Genomic DNA, 18,538 nt, shown 5'->3' on the forward strand with positions numbered 1-18,538 from the left:
AACATATACTGTGGCCCAAAGACTGAACCTAAACTCTCTAAGTTTGAGTCATGCCTATTATGAAACACCTTCCGGTAGCTGACAAACACAAGCAACAGCCTTTCTGGTTGTGCATAAGCCACAAGCAAGTCCAGGTAGGAATCTGAGCTATGAAGGCCAAGAGATTTGAGGGGAGGGCTGAACAGAAATACAGGAAGCTGGGAATTGTTTGAGGAAGCAGAAGAAGGAAGCCTAGAGACAGGCAGAAGAACTTCCATGATGCTGGGTAAAAGCTTTTGGGTAAAGTAATAGCTGGAAAGAGGCTTGCAACCATGAGCAAAGAAATTGTCTCCTCATGTTCAGGGAAACAGGATTTTATATACATTCTTTGTAAACAAATAGTATTGCACCAGAGTAACAGCACCATCAATTTCTCCTAACCGACAATGCCCAAGACCCCAAATACTGACGAACCACTCAGGTCAAAAGGGGTAACAACATCAAGAAGGTAGCAGTTCTATGCACATTTCCATTGCTTCAGCAGGGGAGTTGTTCTAGACAAGTGTAACCATGCATCAAATCTATTAAAAGCATAAAGTAGGTGGTACAATTTAAGTGTCCCATTGTGTCTCCACTGCAAACAAGAGTTTGTCACTAACTTCAATGAGGGGTAAGAGGCAAAAGTAATTTAGAAGCATCACTTTTTTTTAAGTCCTTACATTCAGCCTTCAATGAGTTTTATAAAACAATTTTTGCTATGAAAAAAGTATACTTTTTATGTTACAATTATAACAAAGCTTTTCAAGAAAATAAAAGACATGTATTCAATTGCATAAGACTTCAAATGAAAAGACTACACAATACAAAAAAATTAGAACTTAACTCAGGAGTCTAATCAGTCAGTGCCTTTCTACCCTATAAAACTGCACTTTCCTCTCCACCAACTATACTCAACTTTAGCATATGGAAAGGAGTTAAAAGGGAAGAGTAGTTAAGGTGGATTCTGTTCATGAATATTCAATAATAGACAAGTTTCACAACCAATTGCAAACATGAAGAATAACTTTACTTGCAGACACTATCAGGTAGTTTAGGCTTCCAAAAAAAGCAGTATTTTTAGATTTTTTTAGAGACACAAATGTTCTCAATTTTTGAAATTAAGTGAAAATAGCTTAATGGAATTTAGACAACCCTTACCATGTTTGAAATCCTAACAGAGCACTGGACTAGTATATGAAATCCTGAAAATGAAGATGACCAATTACTGTCATTGCTCAAACTAGGTGCAAAAAATTAACAGCCTAGTCAAAAGTATTTTTTTTTTTTTGTTAAGAACTGTTAGTCAGAAATATTAGTAGTGCAGGTAACAAAAATATGTTTTAAGCCTGATAGTGTTCTTTGAAGCCACAACATATTTTAGTATCTAGAGGAGTACTTAAAAATGTCAAAATAAAAAGTGCATCTTACTGCTGATAAGCACAAAAACTAAGTTTCTGAATTTTTGGTGTGGCTTTTATTCCTTTTAGGCATAATAAAGGAAGACATTTAAACCAAATATGATGTTTTAATAAATTACATACTTTCATCTTTTTGGTGGTGGCTTTTCTATATTGAAATCTTAATATTTGCTTATTCATTTAATTCACAAGGAAATGCTAACAAGCACTACCTTGTACTACTGACTAAGAGCCACACTGTAGTGAATATTCTTTAGAGACTGTATCTAATATACAGCTAAGACCCTTTCCTTAGGATGATCAAGACCACAGTTAGACTATTACACACTTTGCATAAAGTTTCGAAGGAAGATTAGAGCTAAAGCTACCACAGCACTCAGAGCAACACAATTCTTAGTTTGTGAAGAACAAAAAGTGACCAGAGGGGGAGGAAAAATATTCAGGTTGTTAAATTTATACAGAGTAGAAATCTTATGTTCAAATGAATAGCCTAACAACACTTCTAGCACAAGGCACTGCTCCCTCTCTGTAACAGTGATCTTAGGATCCAAATGTTTCATCTAATATAAAGAGGGAGCTAGAAGCCAAAGTGCAGTAGCATTCAACATTAACCTGATTAAAGAGACAGTAACCTTTTTTTGTCCACCTTGTTGTATGAGTTGCTGTGACCCCCCAAAAAATTAAAAAACTACCACTTCCAATTTCTTTATTTGTAACCTTTTGAAACTAATCACATAGAACTACAAAATTAGCAAATGCCTTGAAATCTGTATACAAAACATAAATTACCTCTAATTTCAAACTCAGTTATTATTGTACCACTCAATCCTTAGAAAAAGTGGCTCCAAAGGTAAATCTCAGACCATTCTTAAAAAAGGAAACTGTTCCTTTAATATCACACCCTGCCCTCCCTCCCACCCCCACACCCAAATCTCAACAGATATCATTTAGTCATCATCCTCAGGGACATTTCCAAGATGAGATTTTATGTTCCGTTCCCACAACTTCTGGTTGTCAGAAAACCCATGCTTTCCTTTGTTGAAAGAATTTGGTCCTGCTGAGGTTGGTGTATCTCTGAAAAATAACAATTAGGTGGGGAGATTAGTTTAATAAAATAGTTGGGAGAACTGGATGTGTGACTGCAGTGTTTCAGCTTCACTTTGCTATTTCACATCCAGCTTGTGTCAGGAGTGGCCAAAAGTTACAACTGTTGGTATGGCTCTTGAGGGGCTAATGTGAAATGAGTTTAGTTCCCTCAGTTTGGCTTCCAGTGAATAGGTGTCTGTCACAAGAAGTTGTCACAAGTGGCAGTTTTGTCACCTGTCCCCAGAACTGATCCCTCCAAAATCAGCCTGAGACACCCAGGCAAAGGAGGGAGGAAGAGTGGAGAGGGACAGGAGGGGTAAAGCTGCACTGCTGCTGCCTGTGAAATACTGGCTCTACAGATAAAAAACAACAGGATCCAGGCCTGTCAATTTTGCATCTTTCAATAATAAGCCTACAGACACTAATTTTTAAAAAAAATAAAAAAAATAAAAGCAGTTTAACATTTTAAAAGAATGAGACCCAAACTCAGCCCTCATCTCTGGGCACAACTTCATTGAAGACACCTATGTTTATATCAGAGCTTAACTTGACCCTCTCACACACACACAAAGTTGTAGCAGCCAGAAAAATAAGTTTACAGTTGTGTCCCGAGAATGTAAAATCCATTATATACTCATATTATTCTCAGTAAGAGTTAAGTCCCTACAGGGAGAGATTATGCTGGTGTCTTAATGACAGCATACTAACACACTTCTTATGGGGCAAAATTCATTTAAAAAAAAAAACAAAACCCTCATTCAACCCAAGCCCTTTATTCCATATGCAGAGATTCAAGTTCTGAACAGACTACTACAGTCTAGGAATATTTATGCTGTGAAGGGTAAAACCAGACAGTTTGAGACTGGGAAAATCTGCAGTTCGGCAGTAAAAAAACAAACAGGAAGAGCAGAAGTAGTTTGCATCTTGTTTTAGTAACAATGACAAACTGCACCCAAATTTCCATCCTGTGTGAGGAAATAGAACCTCTCTCTTCCCACTCTGGCAAAGCTAAGGAAGTATTTAAATAGGAGCATATCTGCAGGCCTGCACTGCCACAGCTGTAACATGAGTGGAATTCCATTTGTAACATCTAATTTCTGCAGAAAGTGACACTAAAGCTACACTAACCTGTTTGCCCTTCCTACATTTCTGGACTACATGCAGGACTTCTGAGCTGCAGAAGGTCCATTATCCCCACCCATTCAACTCCCTCCCACTCCTCCTTTGGAAGAATGAGGTTAAAGCTGATCTACCTTCCAATATTCTTCATGCGCATCTTTGCTTCTGGAGGCATTTCTTCTGGTTCACTCTAAAGAGAAAGAACATGGATGTTAGGGCATAGTTAAACATTTTATTTTTCTCTGTTGAACATTCAGAAGCCATACATGAATGGAGCTAACAATCTCTCAGGAAAGCAATATGTTTTAGAGCACACACTGCCTCTAGTCTATAAAGCCATAAACACGAGTAAAGAAATTGCACATAAGTAGATCCACACTGTAGAGAAAGGTTTCAGAGTAGCATCCGTGTTAGTCAGTATCAGCAGAAACAACGAGGAGTTCTTGTGGCACCTTAGAGACCAACAAATGTATTTGGGCATAAGCTTTTGAAAGCTTATGCCCAAATAAATGTGTTAGTCTCTAAGGTGCCACAAGGACTCCTCCTTGTTTTCAGTAAGATGCCAGCAAACATGCAGTATGACTTATCAGTGGCTACCGTTTTGGTATGAGTTAATCACCTTCAGCCATTTGCCTTCTAGGGCAGACTTGCCCATTATATCATAATATGTTGCAATGACACCCTAGCAGCTGTCTCATGACCTTTTAACATTCTGTAAGCCTAGGGCTCCAACAAGTGGCAATGCCTCACTAACATCAGGAAAATCTTGGAGACGAATGGTACTGATGTCAATCCTAAGGACTTCTTTCATGTGTCTCCCCTCTTCTACCTCCAACCTATCAATTTTCCTTCCCTTTTCCCTTCTCCTTTGTGCTCACAAGGTCTGCAGCAACCACAGCCATTACCACATATCATTCATCCAAGGTTTTTCTATAGCATCACATTAGCAATCGAAGTATTAAACAGGTTGTTTAGCATTTCACACATGGAAGAGAGCTCGATGGGAAACAGACTGGCAACTGAAAAGCACTTTTGCAATGTGTGCAGAAATAAACTACTTAGTTTTTTCATTAATCTCTTTACAAGCCAAGCCAACTTTTGTATCCAGCTCCATGTATAAAAAAAATGGTATTTTGTCACAGAGAAACATGGCAGATGCAACTGAATCAGAAGTGTGGTAGTAGGTTTATTGATGGTAGTCACTCAAGCAAAATACTAAGTATACTAGGGTTTGCCACAAAGGAATACATGGTCATGGTACAGATCAGTGAAGAACTGTACCATCAAGTATTCTAAATTACCCATCTTTTATTAAACTATTTAATGTGTTCCATTAAAAAAAATATTGTGTCACTTACTACACTGTAGATGTAGCCCATACCTGAATGTCTCAGCAGTATTTAGATTCAGTACACAACAGGAAGAAGACAATTACATTAAAACCACAAAAAGGAGTATTTATTTGCCTCTCTCCTCCCTCTCACTTCAAGGAACATTGATAGCACTTGGTGAGTTACAGAAAACAAGTGTTGAGGAGTCAGGACCTCCTGAACAACCAGTCAGCTCTAAAGCAACGACATTGCCCTGTCTGTCTACTTAACTCCATTTTAAAGTCTTAATTTGTGAGACCAATATGCCTGTTCAAATGTGTCCCCTACCCCCTCTTCCTTAATACACTATGGAGATCCACTGATCCTGCTGAGGAATAGAAACTCTCTTTGCATCTCACAATTGAAGTCTTGTGTTTCTGCCAACTCAGCTGAGGCCAAACCTCTCCATGCCCTTTCCCAATTAGCTGAATTGTTTATTACCACATTATTGCACTTCACTGAAGGGAGCATAATTTCTTTCCAGTTACTCTAGCCCCCCATTATCAAACCCATAGACAGAAAGCAGCACGGAGAATTTGAACTGGTTTCTGGCAGGGCAATCTGGAGATCTGGGATCAAGTTGCATAAGTGAAAATGAGATTATTGTTCTCTTTTCTAGTGAAATTATATTAACATGTCTAATTATCACACATATTGACCTCTGTCAGTTAACTGCTCATATATTTTTATGTATATGCACTGCAGTTTGTGTAAAGTGTGGGTGGTTAAGCAGTTGTGGAAACGCCTTCAAAGAATGTGGTTTAATTAGAAAGATTGGTCCTGGAAGTTAACTTATAAAAGTCTGAAGAAAAGACCCCAATTATCAGGAATGGTGCTAACTGGTTTTAGTACGGAGCAGTGCTAAAGTCATGTAAGTGCTGACAAATAATGTAATTAAAAAGATTAATCATTAACTATTTCATTGCTAGTATCTGCTGTCCGGTGTTGGAGCCAGCCAAGCACCCCAGGTCTAGCCCTGTTGTAAGTGTCTGACCAGTGCTTATAACTCCATGTTACTATATGGGTGAGATGACTGCTTAGGCATTTATGGCCCATTTGAAGTGTCCCTATAAACACCATTCAACCTTAAGATTTAATAAAGGAATTTATGGTTGAATTGGTTTTGTGGTAGTATTCTGTATTACTGATGATATAATAATAATAAATAATAAATTCCAACAATTTAGGGAAACACTGGATCAGTTCTAAATTATAGCACATTAGCATTTTTGTGGAGAAGCTTACAGAGTACCTACTCACACTGTCTAACTAACTAGCACTCACTGTTCCCCTCTTTAGTGAGTGCCAGCCATCAAGTGGTATTTACTTACATCATCATCTTCATTGAAAACTGCTGCTACAGAAAGGGTTTTTGGAGCTAGGGTGGGAGCAGGCTCTTTAGGTTTCTGAAATAGATTGAAAACACATCAAATGAAATCAGATAAGTCTGCTTACTTGACTAGGATCCATTTAACCTTTCAAGACTTTTTAAAAATGGAATTCATTAAACATCTTCACTGAAACTGAAGCAATTTTAAGACATGCATAAGTTGATTTCTAACTGGCTAAACTAAAAGTCAAGACAGTTCTCTGAACCAGACAGAAAATAGTTTTCCAGTAAAGGGTCAAGGGAGCATCTGTCCATTTGGGCAAGATGTTTTCTGATGAACTCGTGCGATCCTCCCAAGTTTCAATTCCCTACAAGCATTAGTTTCTTGCAAACATGCACATTACAGGGCCATGTGGCTACTGGTGCAAGATATTGGAAATTAAATCAGAATCTGAGCGGCTTGTGACAACTATGTCTCAAAAACAACACACACAGGATTTGGCCATATCTCCATCTGTTCTTTATTCCTGAGGCCGCACAGTAGTATTAAGTCTGTCAACCGCAAGAGGCTGAGTATGTTGGTCTTTTTGTACTTTAATAGGTCTTAGTATTTTTCTTGATTGAACAGTCAAGTGCTTTTTAATGAATGTTTCCAATTCAGAAGCAGAAGGTAACATCAGACAGTTTCACACAGGGAGTCTTGGTTGGCAAAAATTTACATTTCCCAACAGACACCTCTATTCAAGGCATATCCAGCCATCAAAATCTGAGACATTTTTGTACTCTGTATAATGCAAAAGGAATCAAAATTAATGACTCCAAAGAAAAATAAGATGAGAAAATTTAAACTGCTGGTAATAACTTATTTACGTACAATCGTCCTGCTCTACTGCACAATGCTTCCTCACTTCTGTAGTATTAAGGAGACATTCTGCATACATTAACACTGTGTAGTCATACATACAGTAGTGGGTATTGGGGAGGGACAGGATTAGGTTCAGTGTGTAGATCTATTCATTATCCTACCTGTAAGGAACAATTACTGCTAAGAAGTTTATCTTTCCTAGAGGCATCTGCACAGACCACTAGGATAGGTCAGAGGGCAGGGAAAAAATAATGATCCCAAATTTGGATGCAAACGTAGCTGAATCAGTGAGCTAGAAATCTTATGAGCCAACTGAACTTGCTAGTGGCTCAAAAGGCATCTTAGTCAATTTTTCAAGGACCGAGTTTACCTTATTGTGTATGTTCTAATATGTTTTTTTTATTTTGTTTTTCTGATTTGAAAGCAACATGCCTTTAGAAAAACATCCTATTGACCAATCTTTTTACCTTCTGCTGGTTTGTAAAATGCTGACATTGCACCTACAGAGTTTTTGAGGAATAGAGATTGAACTAAACCTATTTAGAGATTTATAATGCACACTTCACTGTGGTATTTGAGAACTGTGTAAAAATTACATTTATAAACATGCAGATGCTTGCCTGTCCCAGAATAGTGAACAATGAAGCAGATTAGTCAATGGGAAAAGTAAAGATCCATTTGATTGCTAACAAATTGGAAACCTCTTAAATTTAATTTAATACATCCACATAAACAAGCGGGAGAAGGAATTCTCAAATATGCCCTGGACAACAGAGGATTAGGATTCTTGGAAATGTAGCATAGCAATGAGCCCCATTTCCTCCACATCTACAGACACTGATCTCAGCACATATTACATTCTAGTAACTTTAAATCAAGCCACCAAAGAGGCATTTGTATATATTAGACTAACTGGTCTTGTGACAGAGGAAACAAAAATGAAAGATACATTTTCCAATGCAAAAGTAATATTTTAGAAGTTAAAGATGACAAAGAATTACTAGTCCACCCACAGGTGTCGGTGCAAAATATAATGCTTTCCCCCCGCATCTAATTATAAGAGTCCTGAGCATTGAAGCATCCAGCACTCCTTCAGGAAGCTGTTCCAGGCTTAGATCTTCTTGAATATATAAAATACTTCTCTAATGACAATTTAGAGTTAATTTTGTCCCATAACTCTTGCTCTCTCTTGGACAACTCTAAACAATTCTCATTGGTGTTATACCCTTAAAATATACTTACTAGAACAAAAGGATAGGCCCTGCAACAACACTTCCCCACATGTCAACTTGAATATTTTTAGTCAACCTACCCACATTAAGTTTCATTAGCTTTCTCTCCAAGTCAGTCCCTCAAGAATAAAATACTCTCTTGGTCTTCTGTTTCCTTTAAAAATAAACCAAACATTCAAACAACTTACATTTGCTCCAAGTTTGATGGATATCACAGGTGCCTTCTTTGTTGTCTGACTGCCTATGGCAAATCCAAACTTGGACATTTTGGCAGGAGCAGGCTTTGTGGTGAAATCTTCAGCTTCTTCATCAGCTAGCCGTTTCTCTGCACTGCGACTCGAACTTTCCCCTCCATTACTGGAAGAAACAGTCTTAGTTTTCACAGGTTTTTCTGCCTCTTCTTCAGGTCCTGGTGAAGTCGAAACAACTTACCAAGATGAGCTATTTTTACTGAGCAGATTGTTGGGAGCAGCAACCTCATAAAGCATTGTTATGGGGAGGGAACTTACAGTGCCAGCAGTCTCCACCACTGCTGCATATACAGCAGACAGCACGTAAAGACAAACAGTGAAAGAAACTGCAAGCACTTAACTAAAGTGGTACAAAAAGGTCTTTTATACACAAAGGTCTGAAAAAGCATTGACGCATCAGATCACTATTAATATGGGACTGAAAGTTTATCTAGACAGTTGCATTTAATTTTATAAACAGTCTTCTGGGGGCCTAGGTTGCTCAAGTTAACATTTCACATTTGGAGTCCCAGTTTCAAACCCAGTGTACACAAGATTAGATGTATTAGATTTATTTACATAAAAAATGCCCATGTCAGTCTACAGGTTCCCTTGGCAGATCATTAAAACCATACAAGTAGCTGAGACTGGTAGTCTTAACCTAACTGCTAATCACTGCTTGTCTACATCCCTCAATTCAATATAACTGACAGATTCTGTTTTGGAGGAGATCAGCACCAGACCCATTAACTGAAGCAAAGTGCTTTTGAGAAGTTTGCATCACGCCTGGGTTTGCACAAACTCATAGGAAATGCCCTTTTCCTGTGAAAAATGACCCACCTAGCAAAACACTCCCATCACACCTGTGCTCATATACAGAGCTTCCTCAGCTACACCAAGTGAAAAAATAGTACTTGAAAGTTTCACTATGCCCCTGAAACAGTACACCTGGGCACAGCTTGCTCCTCTGCTACTGCAAGAGCAGGAGGAAGAGCAAAAACCAATGGAGAATGGACAGAAAAAGGAGTTCACATCAGTGGTCTGAGGACAATATTTGGGACCCAACTAAGTCCCTTGCTACAAGGGAAAGCAGGGGATAGGAGCACCACACAGGCAGCAAATTCAGACCCTGAGTGAAGGGACTGCCTTGCACTGCTCACTAGCAACCGCCAGCAACCATGTGAAAAAAACAGCAGTTCAAAATTGAGGATGATTACCGAGATTGTAACCTTAGGGGAAAGAGAAACAAAATTCGGAGAAACAGAGGGGCTAGGGAAACAGGGAAATCTGTTCTAGCATACAAAGTCTTTAAATACATATTTAGATCTTAAATATGATGCCTCCATAATACAACACTACTATTTTTCCTAAGTGTTGATGCACGGTGCCCTATCTACCTATCCTCATCCTCCACCTACAGTAACTCCTCACTTAATGTTGCAGTTATGTTCCTGAAAAATGTGACTTTAAGCAAAACAATGTTAAGTGAATCCAATTTCCCCATAAGAATTAATGTAAATGCGGAGGTTAGATTCCAGGGAAATATTTTTCACCAGACAAAAGACACATTTTTTATATATATATATATATATACACACACACACATATATATATATATACACACACACACACACACACACACACACACAGACAGAGTACAAGTTAAACAAACAATTAAATACTAAACAGCAATGATGATTGTGAAGCTTGGTTGAGGTGGTAGAGTCAGATGGTGGAAGAGGGAGGGTTATTTCCCAGGGAATGCCTTACTGCTAAATGATGAACTAGTACTCGGCTGACCCCTCAAGGGTTAACACATCGTTAATGTAGCCTCACGCTCAACAAGGCAGCACAAATGGAGAGAGAGGAGACAACATGGTAGACAGAGACAGAGACACACATCGTGTGAGAGAGAGACAGACATTGCCCCTTTAAGTATGCTGACCCCACTTTAAGTACAGTCAAATCTTGTAATAACGCACCCTGCCACAATGCAAAATCGCATATAACGCGATCATAAGTTGGTTCCCCTTTAAGGCCTAATACCAGTGGTTCCCAATGCCGTGGGGCCTGCCAGGACATTGATGTGCCCCTGCCTAGTGCCCAGCAGGGGAGAGAAGTTGTGGCCCCGCACCTGACGGCAGGCGCAGGGCCACGGCTTCTCTCCCCTGCTGGGCACTAGGGACACTAGGCAGCGCACATCAATGCACCACGTTGGGGACCACTGACAAACTGACAGGCTTGAAACCCTGCTATACCGCGACCCTGCATTTATCGCGATGGATTTTTTGGACCCCAAACACTGCGTTATAGCAGGGTTCCACTGTACACTGCCTTTTTAAGTAGACCAGCAAGTTGAGACAGCAGCTGCTCCCAGCAAGCTCCCTCTGTCCTGAGCCCTGTCATGGCCTCTCTTCCCCCCACCCCCCATAGAGATGGAGAAAGCAAGGGGGCCAGGAGCAGGGGGACACCCTGACATTAGCTCCCTCTTACCCCCCTCCCACCCACACAGCAAGCAGGAGGCTCCTGGGAGTAGCTCCAAGGCACAGAGCATGAGCAGCACATGGCAACTGATGGCTGCCACACAGGGAACTTAGGGGAGTGGGGAGCTGATGGGGGGGGGGGGGCAGCTGGTCCTCCCTGGTTTCAAGCCCCCACCAGCTAGCTCCAACAGGCTACTCTTTCTGCAAGCAGTGGACAAAGCAGGCAGCTGCCAAACAACATTATAAGGGAGTATTGTGCAACTTTAAACAAGCATGTTCTCTCATTAATCAGCAATGTAACAATGAAACAACGTTAACCATATGACTAAGTGAGGAGTTACTGTACCTATAATTTCCTGCCATGTTTTCCAAGTCATACAAACAGCCTGTCCATGATGTTTCTTGACTGGGGAGCAAAATACATTGTTAGCTCACTGTTTCAGTCAGCAAAACAACAATAACTAGATGCAAGCACCTTAGAACAGTTATTTACCCTTGAGAGCATAATAGATAGTGAAACTGACTAGGAGCTCAATGCTAATTTGTTTCACTATCCAGGAGCAATGCTAGTCCGTGTTGCTACCAACTTGAGGAAGGAAGAGAGAAATACAAGTGGGTGGGGGGAGGGTAAGGAAAGAACAACATTACAGACAAGTGAGACAGAATCAAGAAGAAGAAGGAGACATGAAAAAGTTACTTAGGAACAGCAATGTTCCTAGTTCTAATGCTAGTATTACAGAGCAATTTTTCTAAGGCCACGTCCAGACTAGGTATTAAAATCGATTTTAGATACGCAACTTCAGCTACGGGAATAACGTAGCTGAAGTTGAATTTCTAAAATCGAGGTACTCACCGGTCTGGATGGCGCGGCATCGATGTCCGCAGCTCTCCGTGTCGATTCCGGAACTCCGTTCGGGTTGATGGAGTTCCGGAATTGATGTAAGCGCGCTCAGGGATCGATACATCGTGTCCAGACTAGACGCGATATATCGATCCCCGAGCAATCGATTTTAACCCGCCGATGCCGCGGGTTAGTCTGGACGTGGGCTGAGTGTGCCTTAAAGCAGCTCTAAGTGCAAGACTAGTCTTTCACGTAATCAATGAAAGTTTTCATTCCTAACTGTAGAAAATGGTAGTTTAGGATAGGGCATATTTAAACAAAAATGTTTCAGGCAGAGAAACACCACTGTACTTGGAATATGTTGACTTGCCAATGGAACATAAATAACCCTTTCTTAAAAGGCTGAAATATCTCTCTCTAATATTGATCACAGCAACAAGATGATCTTGTCACAAAGTTTACTATACAGCTCCACTATCTAATTAAGCTTAAATTCAGAAGCCAGTTTTAGCAACTACACTCAGTTGTCCAAACTGAACTGGAAGGAAGGGAAGGCCTGGGAATCTCAAAACAAACTCAAAAATGGGTTATTCTGGGGAGAAAAACCCTTGCTCGTTTGTAAGCTAGGGAATCACAAAAGGAAGGAATGAGTGTAACGAGCCAGCAGGATTTTATATTATTGCTTTTAATAAAAAAAAAAGAAGACATTTTCCCAGTCAGCAGCCTGGCCAACTCATTCTCTTTCATTCCTCATTTTGGAATTTTTCTTGCTTTATCTAAAGGAACAGAAACTGAGGCAGTGTGTTTATTGCTAGCAAGCAGGTTGTAAATTTTGACTACAGGAGCAAAATAGAGTGGTGTGTGTGTTGGTGGAAGGGTCTGAGGAATAACTGAAGAGTGATTATGCAGATCGGACACCTTCAATAAGAGTGCTGGGAACTACACAGTTAAGAAAAAAAACATGTAGTTATGCATCAGTGAGTACAACATGCCTGCTCCCACACTGGCTGAGAATTTAATTTCTGGCAATTATGGTTTTGAATTGATAATGCAGTATTTAAGTAGGTGGCCAAAGTCAGATTATAGTTTTATTAATATTTCAAGATTAACCAAAAATTAATTACCTGAATTGGAAGTTTAGCCAAGACTGACAAGCGTTCTCTGAAATTATTCCTGGAACCGTATAGATTGTTCATTGGCAAGGAAATTACAAGTGAACTGGAATCTCAACCATTTCAAGAGACCTTCTCACAGGTGCCCATATGTAATAAGTTTCAGGTAACTATAAATGGGGCAAGTAGACATGGACTTAGAGCTTAGTTCCTGGTCTGAAATGGTGTGCACCTCCCTTTGTTAAGAATGTAGGACTTGATTCTACTGAAAATCTTGCAGAAATCAGAAGATGAGCTTGCATAACCATGCAAAGTAATCAAGTTTTCCAAGAGATGCAGCAGTATGTGCTGAATAAAAGAGGAACAAGATAAAGCCCTCTATATGCAAGTGCTGCACTAAAATTCTATATGCAGTGAGGTTAAATGATAAACAGATCTCAAGATTAGAACCACAGTAACATTACACACGATGCATAACATTAGTATTGAATAGGAAAAGTGTATGAAGATGATTTTCTGGACTCTAAAGCCACTTGTGTGTCCTCCAAATTCTCCTATTCTCTTTTCCACCCTTCTCCTTCTGACAACCACTAGCCTCTGTCACCACCATTCTTTGTACCTCTCACTCCCCTGCCACTCTGAGCTAAGCAAGATTATATTTTTAAAGAAATTAACATTTCTTCCTATAGAAGCCCAGATGTACTGCATTTCTAAAGTCTTCCTTCTGCAAGAATTTCTAAGCACTTCCCTATTAAGCCGTAGAAAGCCAAATTATGTATTTTAAGACTACATTTAAACTTTTCCAGGTCTCCAAACACTATAAGAAGGAAGCGTAGTACAGAGACAAGGAAAGCCCCTAGCAGGAACATGTTTCATCAAATGTATCAGTTATGCCTTTCTAGAATACAATTTTTATAAAGGGAGATGAGCGTACTCATTTAAAGAGGCAAAAAAAGAGACTCTACCCAGACCAGATATTTGCTTTTATAGGACAACTAAATCATTATCTTTAAAACCATTAAATAAATGGCAAATCTGGAATACTGATAACTAAAAGCTGAACTCTAACTATTGCATTCAAGGGGCAGATGAGTCTTTTTGTCCTCTTTTTACTTTCAACATAATTTGATACCGAGTCTTCTCTTTCCCAAAATTGGCTTCCAGGACAACCTGTCGAGGTGGTGTGAATGCAACTTCTATTAGCTACATTTAAGACCAGTAGTGGATTGCCAGCAGCAAGAGCTTTCCTTCAGAAATGCCACTTGCATGATGAGCTACAAAATGTTTAAAGCAGCCCAGTGAAAATTTCCCTTAAGTACTCTGTTTCTGTAGGTAACATAAGAAATCTAGGGCTTGTCTACATCAGAAAGTTGCAGCGCTGGTGAGGGAGTTACAGCGCTGCAACTTTGAAGGTGTACACATCTGCAGGGCACCACCAGCGCTGCAACTCCCTGTTTGCAGCGCTGGCCGTACTCCCGTTTTGTCTCGGGTGTAGAGGATCCAGCGCTGGTGATCCAGCGCTGGTAATCCAATGTAGACAGTTACCAGCGCTTTTCTTGACCTCCGTGGAAGGAGGAAGCCTCTGGTAATCAAGCTGGTTTCCTTTCCCGGTTTGCTCTCTCGGTCCCGGAGCCACCCAGCAAACCGCAGGGAAGGAGACCTGCTTGCTCGGGGTTCCGGGACGAGAGAGCAAACCGGGAAAGGAGACCAGCTTCGCCACGGTTTGCTCTCTCGGTCCCGGAGCCAGCCAGCAAACCGCAGGGAAAGAGACCTGCTTGCTCGGGGTTCCGGGACCGAGAGAGCAAACCGGGAACGCCGCGGTTTGCTCTCGCGTTCCCGGAGCCAGCCAGCAAACCGCAGGGAAGGAGACCTGCTTGCTCAGCCGGCTCCGGGAACGCGAGAGCAAACCGCGGCGTTCCCGGTTTGCTCTCTCGGTCCCGGAACCCCGAGCAAGCAGGTCTCCTTCCCTGCGGTTTGCTGGCTGGCTCCGGGAACGCGAGAGCAAACCGTGGCGTTCCCGGTTTGCTCTCTCGGTCCCGGAACCCCGAGCAAGCAGGTCTCCTTCCCTGCGGTTTGCTGGCTGGCTCCGGGAACGCGAGAGCAAACCGCGGCGTTCCCGGTTTGCTCTCTCGGTCCCGGAACCCCGAGCAAGCAGGTCTCCTTCCCTGCGGTTTGCTGGCTGGCTCCGGGACCGAGAGAGCAAACCGCGGCGTTCCCGGTTTGCTCTCTCGGTCCCGGAACCCCGAGCAAGCAGGTCTCCTTCCCTGCGGTTTGCTGGCTGGCTCCGGGACCGAGAGAGCAAACCGCGGCGTTCCCGGTTTGCTCTCTCGGTCCCGGAACCCCGAGCAAGCAGGTCTCCTTCCCTGCGGTTTGCTGGCTGGCTCCGGGACCGAGAGAGCAAACCGCGGCGAAGCTGGTTTCCTTTCCCGGTTTGCTCTCTCGTCCCGGAACCCCCCTTGAAGCCGCCCAACAGCGCTGCAGTGTGGCCACATCTAACACCACTTGCAGCGCTGGTTGCTGTAAGTGTGGCCACTCTGCAGCGCTGGCCCTATACAGCTGTACTAATACAGCTGTAACAACCAGCGCTGCAAAATTTTAGATGTAGACATGGCCCTAGATAGTAGTCTTCTTCCTGCAAAGCTGTTCTTGAAGTAGGTTTACAAACTGTTCTCAAGTGGAATTTTTTAGCCTTTTTCTAAGCCCCACAGTGCATTTGGGGTTTTGTGCTTTCATATTCTTTTTTCTAATGTAAGCCAGATCATATTCCACCTCTCTTTTCTACCTCCCACAAGCACCACAGCTATTTTCACAACTACCCAGACCTGTGCTCTGTATTTAGGTCATAATTAGATAGAGAAGTGTTACTACAAGGAAGAATTACTCACTTGCATGTCAACAAAGACATAAGTGAGCAGTCTTCACTTTCTTTTCTGTGTAGGGTTGTGCATCTGATAAACAGGACTAGCAACAATGCTAATTTTACAGCTCTCAAGTTTCTGCATTGCTCATCCAATAGATCTCTTGCCTCTGGGCACAGCTGAGAGTTCCAGACCACAGTTTAGGACTATTAAGAGTCACATCAGAACAAGAGCACTTCCCACGTATATTCATTTTGGAAGGCTTTCCAACTCAGGAAAAAATTGAAGTCCAAAGAGCAAGGAATAACTCCAGAGTCTTGGCCAACCTCCCACTTCTAATTAAAATAATGTTCTACTGTCCAAGGTTGTTTGTGGGCCACTGAAGACTGCATGTCTGCAAAACTATTCAATCACTGAATTGCTAACATCTAATTTACTGTTTCCTAACGCACTGAGGTTTAAGGAGCTACACGAAACCAAATGTTTTTGTACAGATAATCTGTAGAGAAGACCAAAATGACAGCACTTGTGCGCCTATATGAAGTCATTCTCACTTGTCAAGTCTGTTTTAATTAGTTTAAAGCCTTCATTTAATTGCCAAAGAGTGGCCCCATCTGAAGTCCAATGAGTTATATTTAAACCAAAAAAGGAGGAAGGAGTCAGCCTCTGGCTTGGCAAAGATACCATTACCACCAGGTGGAAGATGCCCCGGGGGGGAAGAAACATTCAGCTTTCCAAGACAACGGACAATAAATGATATGCTGGTAGATGCTAATACCAGACTCAAGTAACATTACGCTCATTTTCACTATATGTAATAGAAACCTTGTAAATTGCTACCAAAAAAAACCTGTAATGTCTGAAGTAGTGTATAAGGAAAATGATAGTTTACTGAGAACTGTAGGTGCACCATATAACTTATTTTTTTTAAATATGCTGATCCTTAAGAGGTATTGTACATCCTTTGGAGCTACAATATACATTATTTCTCTCAATATACGGTACAGCTGCTCATTGGGCAGTTTGCTAACAAAATATATGTATTTGTTTATGCAAATTAATCTACTGGATACCTTATGTCAAACTAGGAAAAAATTAAAAAATAGAAAAAAATAAAAAAAATAAAAAAAATAAGAATCAGGGAATATGACAAAATAGGTGACATTTCTTGACAACACTAAGCCCAATCTTGCAGTCTTCATCTTGGCAAGATCCCCATTGAACGACAGGAGCTTTACCCAACTAAGCACTGCAGGATCAGGACCACTAACTTTAAAGATCAAGTTTAACTATTAGGTACAATCCAGTAAGAGCAAACCACACAGGGTTAATGACTAGACAGTCATTTTTCCTGATTCGAGTAGCAAAAAAGCCCCAAAAGCCCATGCCATGAGAATTTACCAAATTTACTGAGATCAGGCTCTCCACGAGGCTGGTCTAAACACATCAAAGGAGGACGCCCCCTCCCCAGCAAAGGTGCTAGAACTAGGGGCACAGAGGGGCGGGGCTACAGCAGCCCTGGCCTTGAAGTGGTTCCCATCACATACAGGATTTACAGTTTCGTTCAACAGCTCTCAACATCCCCACTATAAAATATGGCCCAGCTCCCCTCCCCGCCCTCCAGCCCCAAGCCCGAGCGGGTCGGTCCCGCTCAGCGCCAGTGACACCCCCACGCTGCTGCTGCAGCCCAGGGACCGCCACGCCCCGGCCCGGCGCCGCCTCGCTGGGGATGAAACCATCCAGCCAGGGCGGGCCCGTGACTCACCCCAAGCGGCCAATCACCCGCGGGCCGCCGCGCTGAAGCCATCCGGAGCCAGAGGCTGCTCCCCGGCTCCCCCACGGGCTGGGCGCCCAGCAGCGGGGCAGGCGGCCGGGCTCTGCGTAGCCGGGGACCGGGCCCTTTCCCCCGACACACATCGGGCCCTCCGCCCCAGGGGACCCCTGCCGGGCCCCTCCCCCTGCCCGCCCTCGGGTCCCTCAGGCGCGGGGGAGGGGGGTACGGGGTGAGTGGCGCTGCGTGTTCACCTCCGTCTGCCTGCGGCTGCTTCGGCTTGTCCTCTCCCGCTTTGCTGTCCGCCATTTTCCCCCACCGCCTCCCCCGGGTTCTGAGCATGCGCAGTAGCCTTCTTTCGTTCTCCCGCTCCCTCCCTGCCATAGAGGGGAGGCGGCCCTAGAGCCTCTAGAAAGAACTCGCCCCCTGTGGCTGGGAGTGACGAAAGCGGAAACGATCCGCGCGTCACATGTCTCAGGGCAGCAGCGCTTCCGCTTAAACAGCCAGATACTCCCAGACTCGGGGAAAGCTGACTTCCGCTGCATATAAGCATGGCAATAAGCTGCTCTCTGATTGGTCAGGGGGAATGGCTCTGGCCTAACCAATCAGGGCGCCACTTGGGCATGGTTGGAGATTAGCAATGGACATTTAAAGGGCCAGGACAGGAGGTAATCTGCGTAATCAACATACGTTTTACTGCCCCAATGGGCTGGGAGGTGGGGGACAGAGATAGCGCGACACACACGGTGCCTCACTTAATGGCAGGAGAATGTAGAGCAACTACACGTCCCATGGGAGCCTGGCT

General features: G+C 42.5%; 1 protein-coding gene across 4 annotated transcripts; it reads right to left on the minus strand.

Annotated features, from left to right (window-relative positions):
* Positions 1-1,026: 1,026 nt before the first annotated feature.
* PCNP (PEST proteolytic signal containing nuclear protein) lies at positions 1,027-18,301 on the minus strand. 4 transcript variants are annotated; one of them, XM_030582472.1, is made up of 6 exons: positions 17,988-18,042; positions 11,498-11,557; positions 8,627-8,847; positions 6,343-6,417; positions 3,776-3,831; positions 1,027-2,510 (listed from the first exon to the last, which is right to left on the minus strand). In XM_030582472.1, exons 1-6 carry the CDS (start codon positions 18,040-18,042, stop codon positions 2,384-2,386), a joined length of 594 nt encoding a protein of 197 aa, XP_030438332.1. In that variant the 3' UTR covers positions 1,027-2,383. The 4 variants fall into 4 exon arrangements, with proteins under 4 accessions (XP_030438332.1, XP_030438341.1, XP_030438313.1 ...); XM_030582453.1 differs by having other exon boundaries at positions 1,298-2,510; positions 8,627-8,795; positions 17,988-18,301; XM_030582481.1 differs by lacking the exon at positions 11,498-11,557 and having other exon boundaries at positions 17,988-18,069.
* Between the last annotated feature and the right edge of the window lie 237 nt (positions 18,302-18,538).

The sequence above is a fragment of the Gopherus evgoodei genome, chromosome 1, assembly GCF_007399415.2.
Source record: "Gopherus evgoodei ecotype Sinaloan lineage chromosome 1, rGopEvg1_v1.p, whole genome shotgun sequence".
NCBI lineage: Eukaryota > Metazoa > Chordata > Testudines > Testudinidae > Gopherus > Gopherus evgoodei.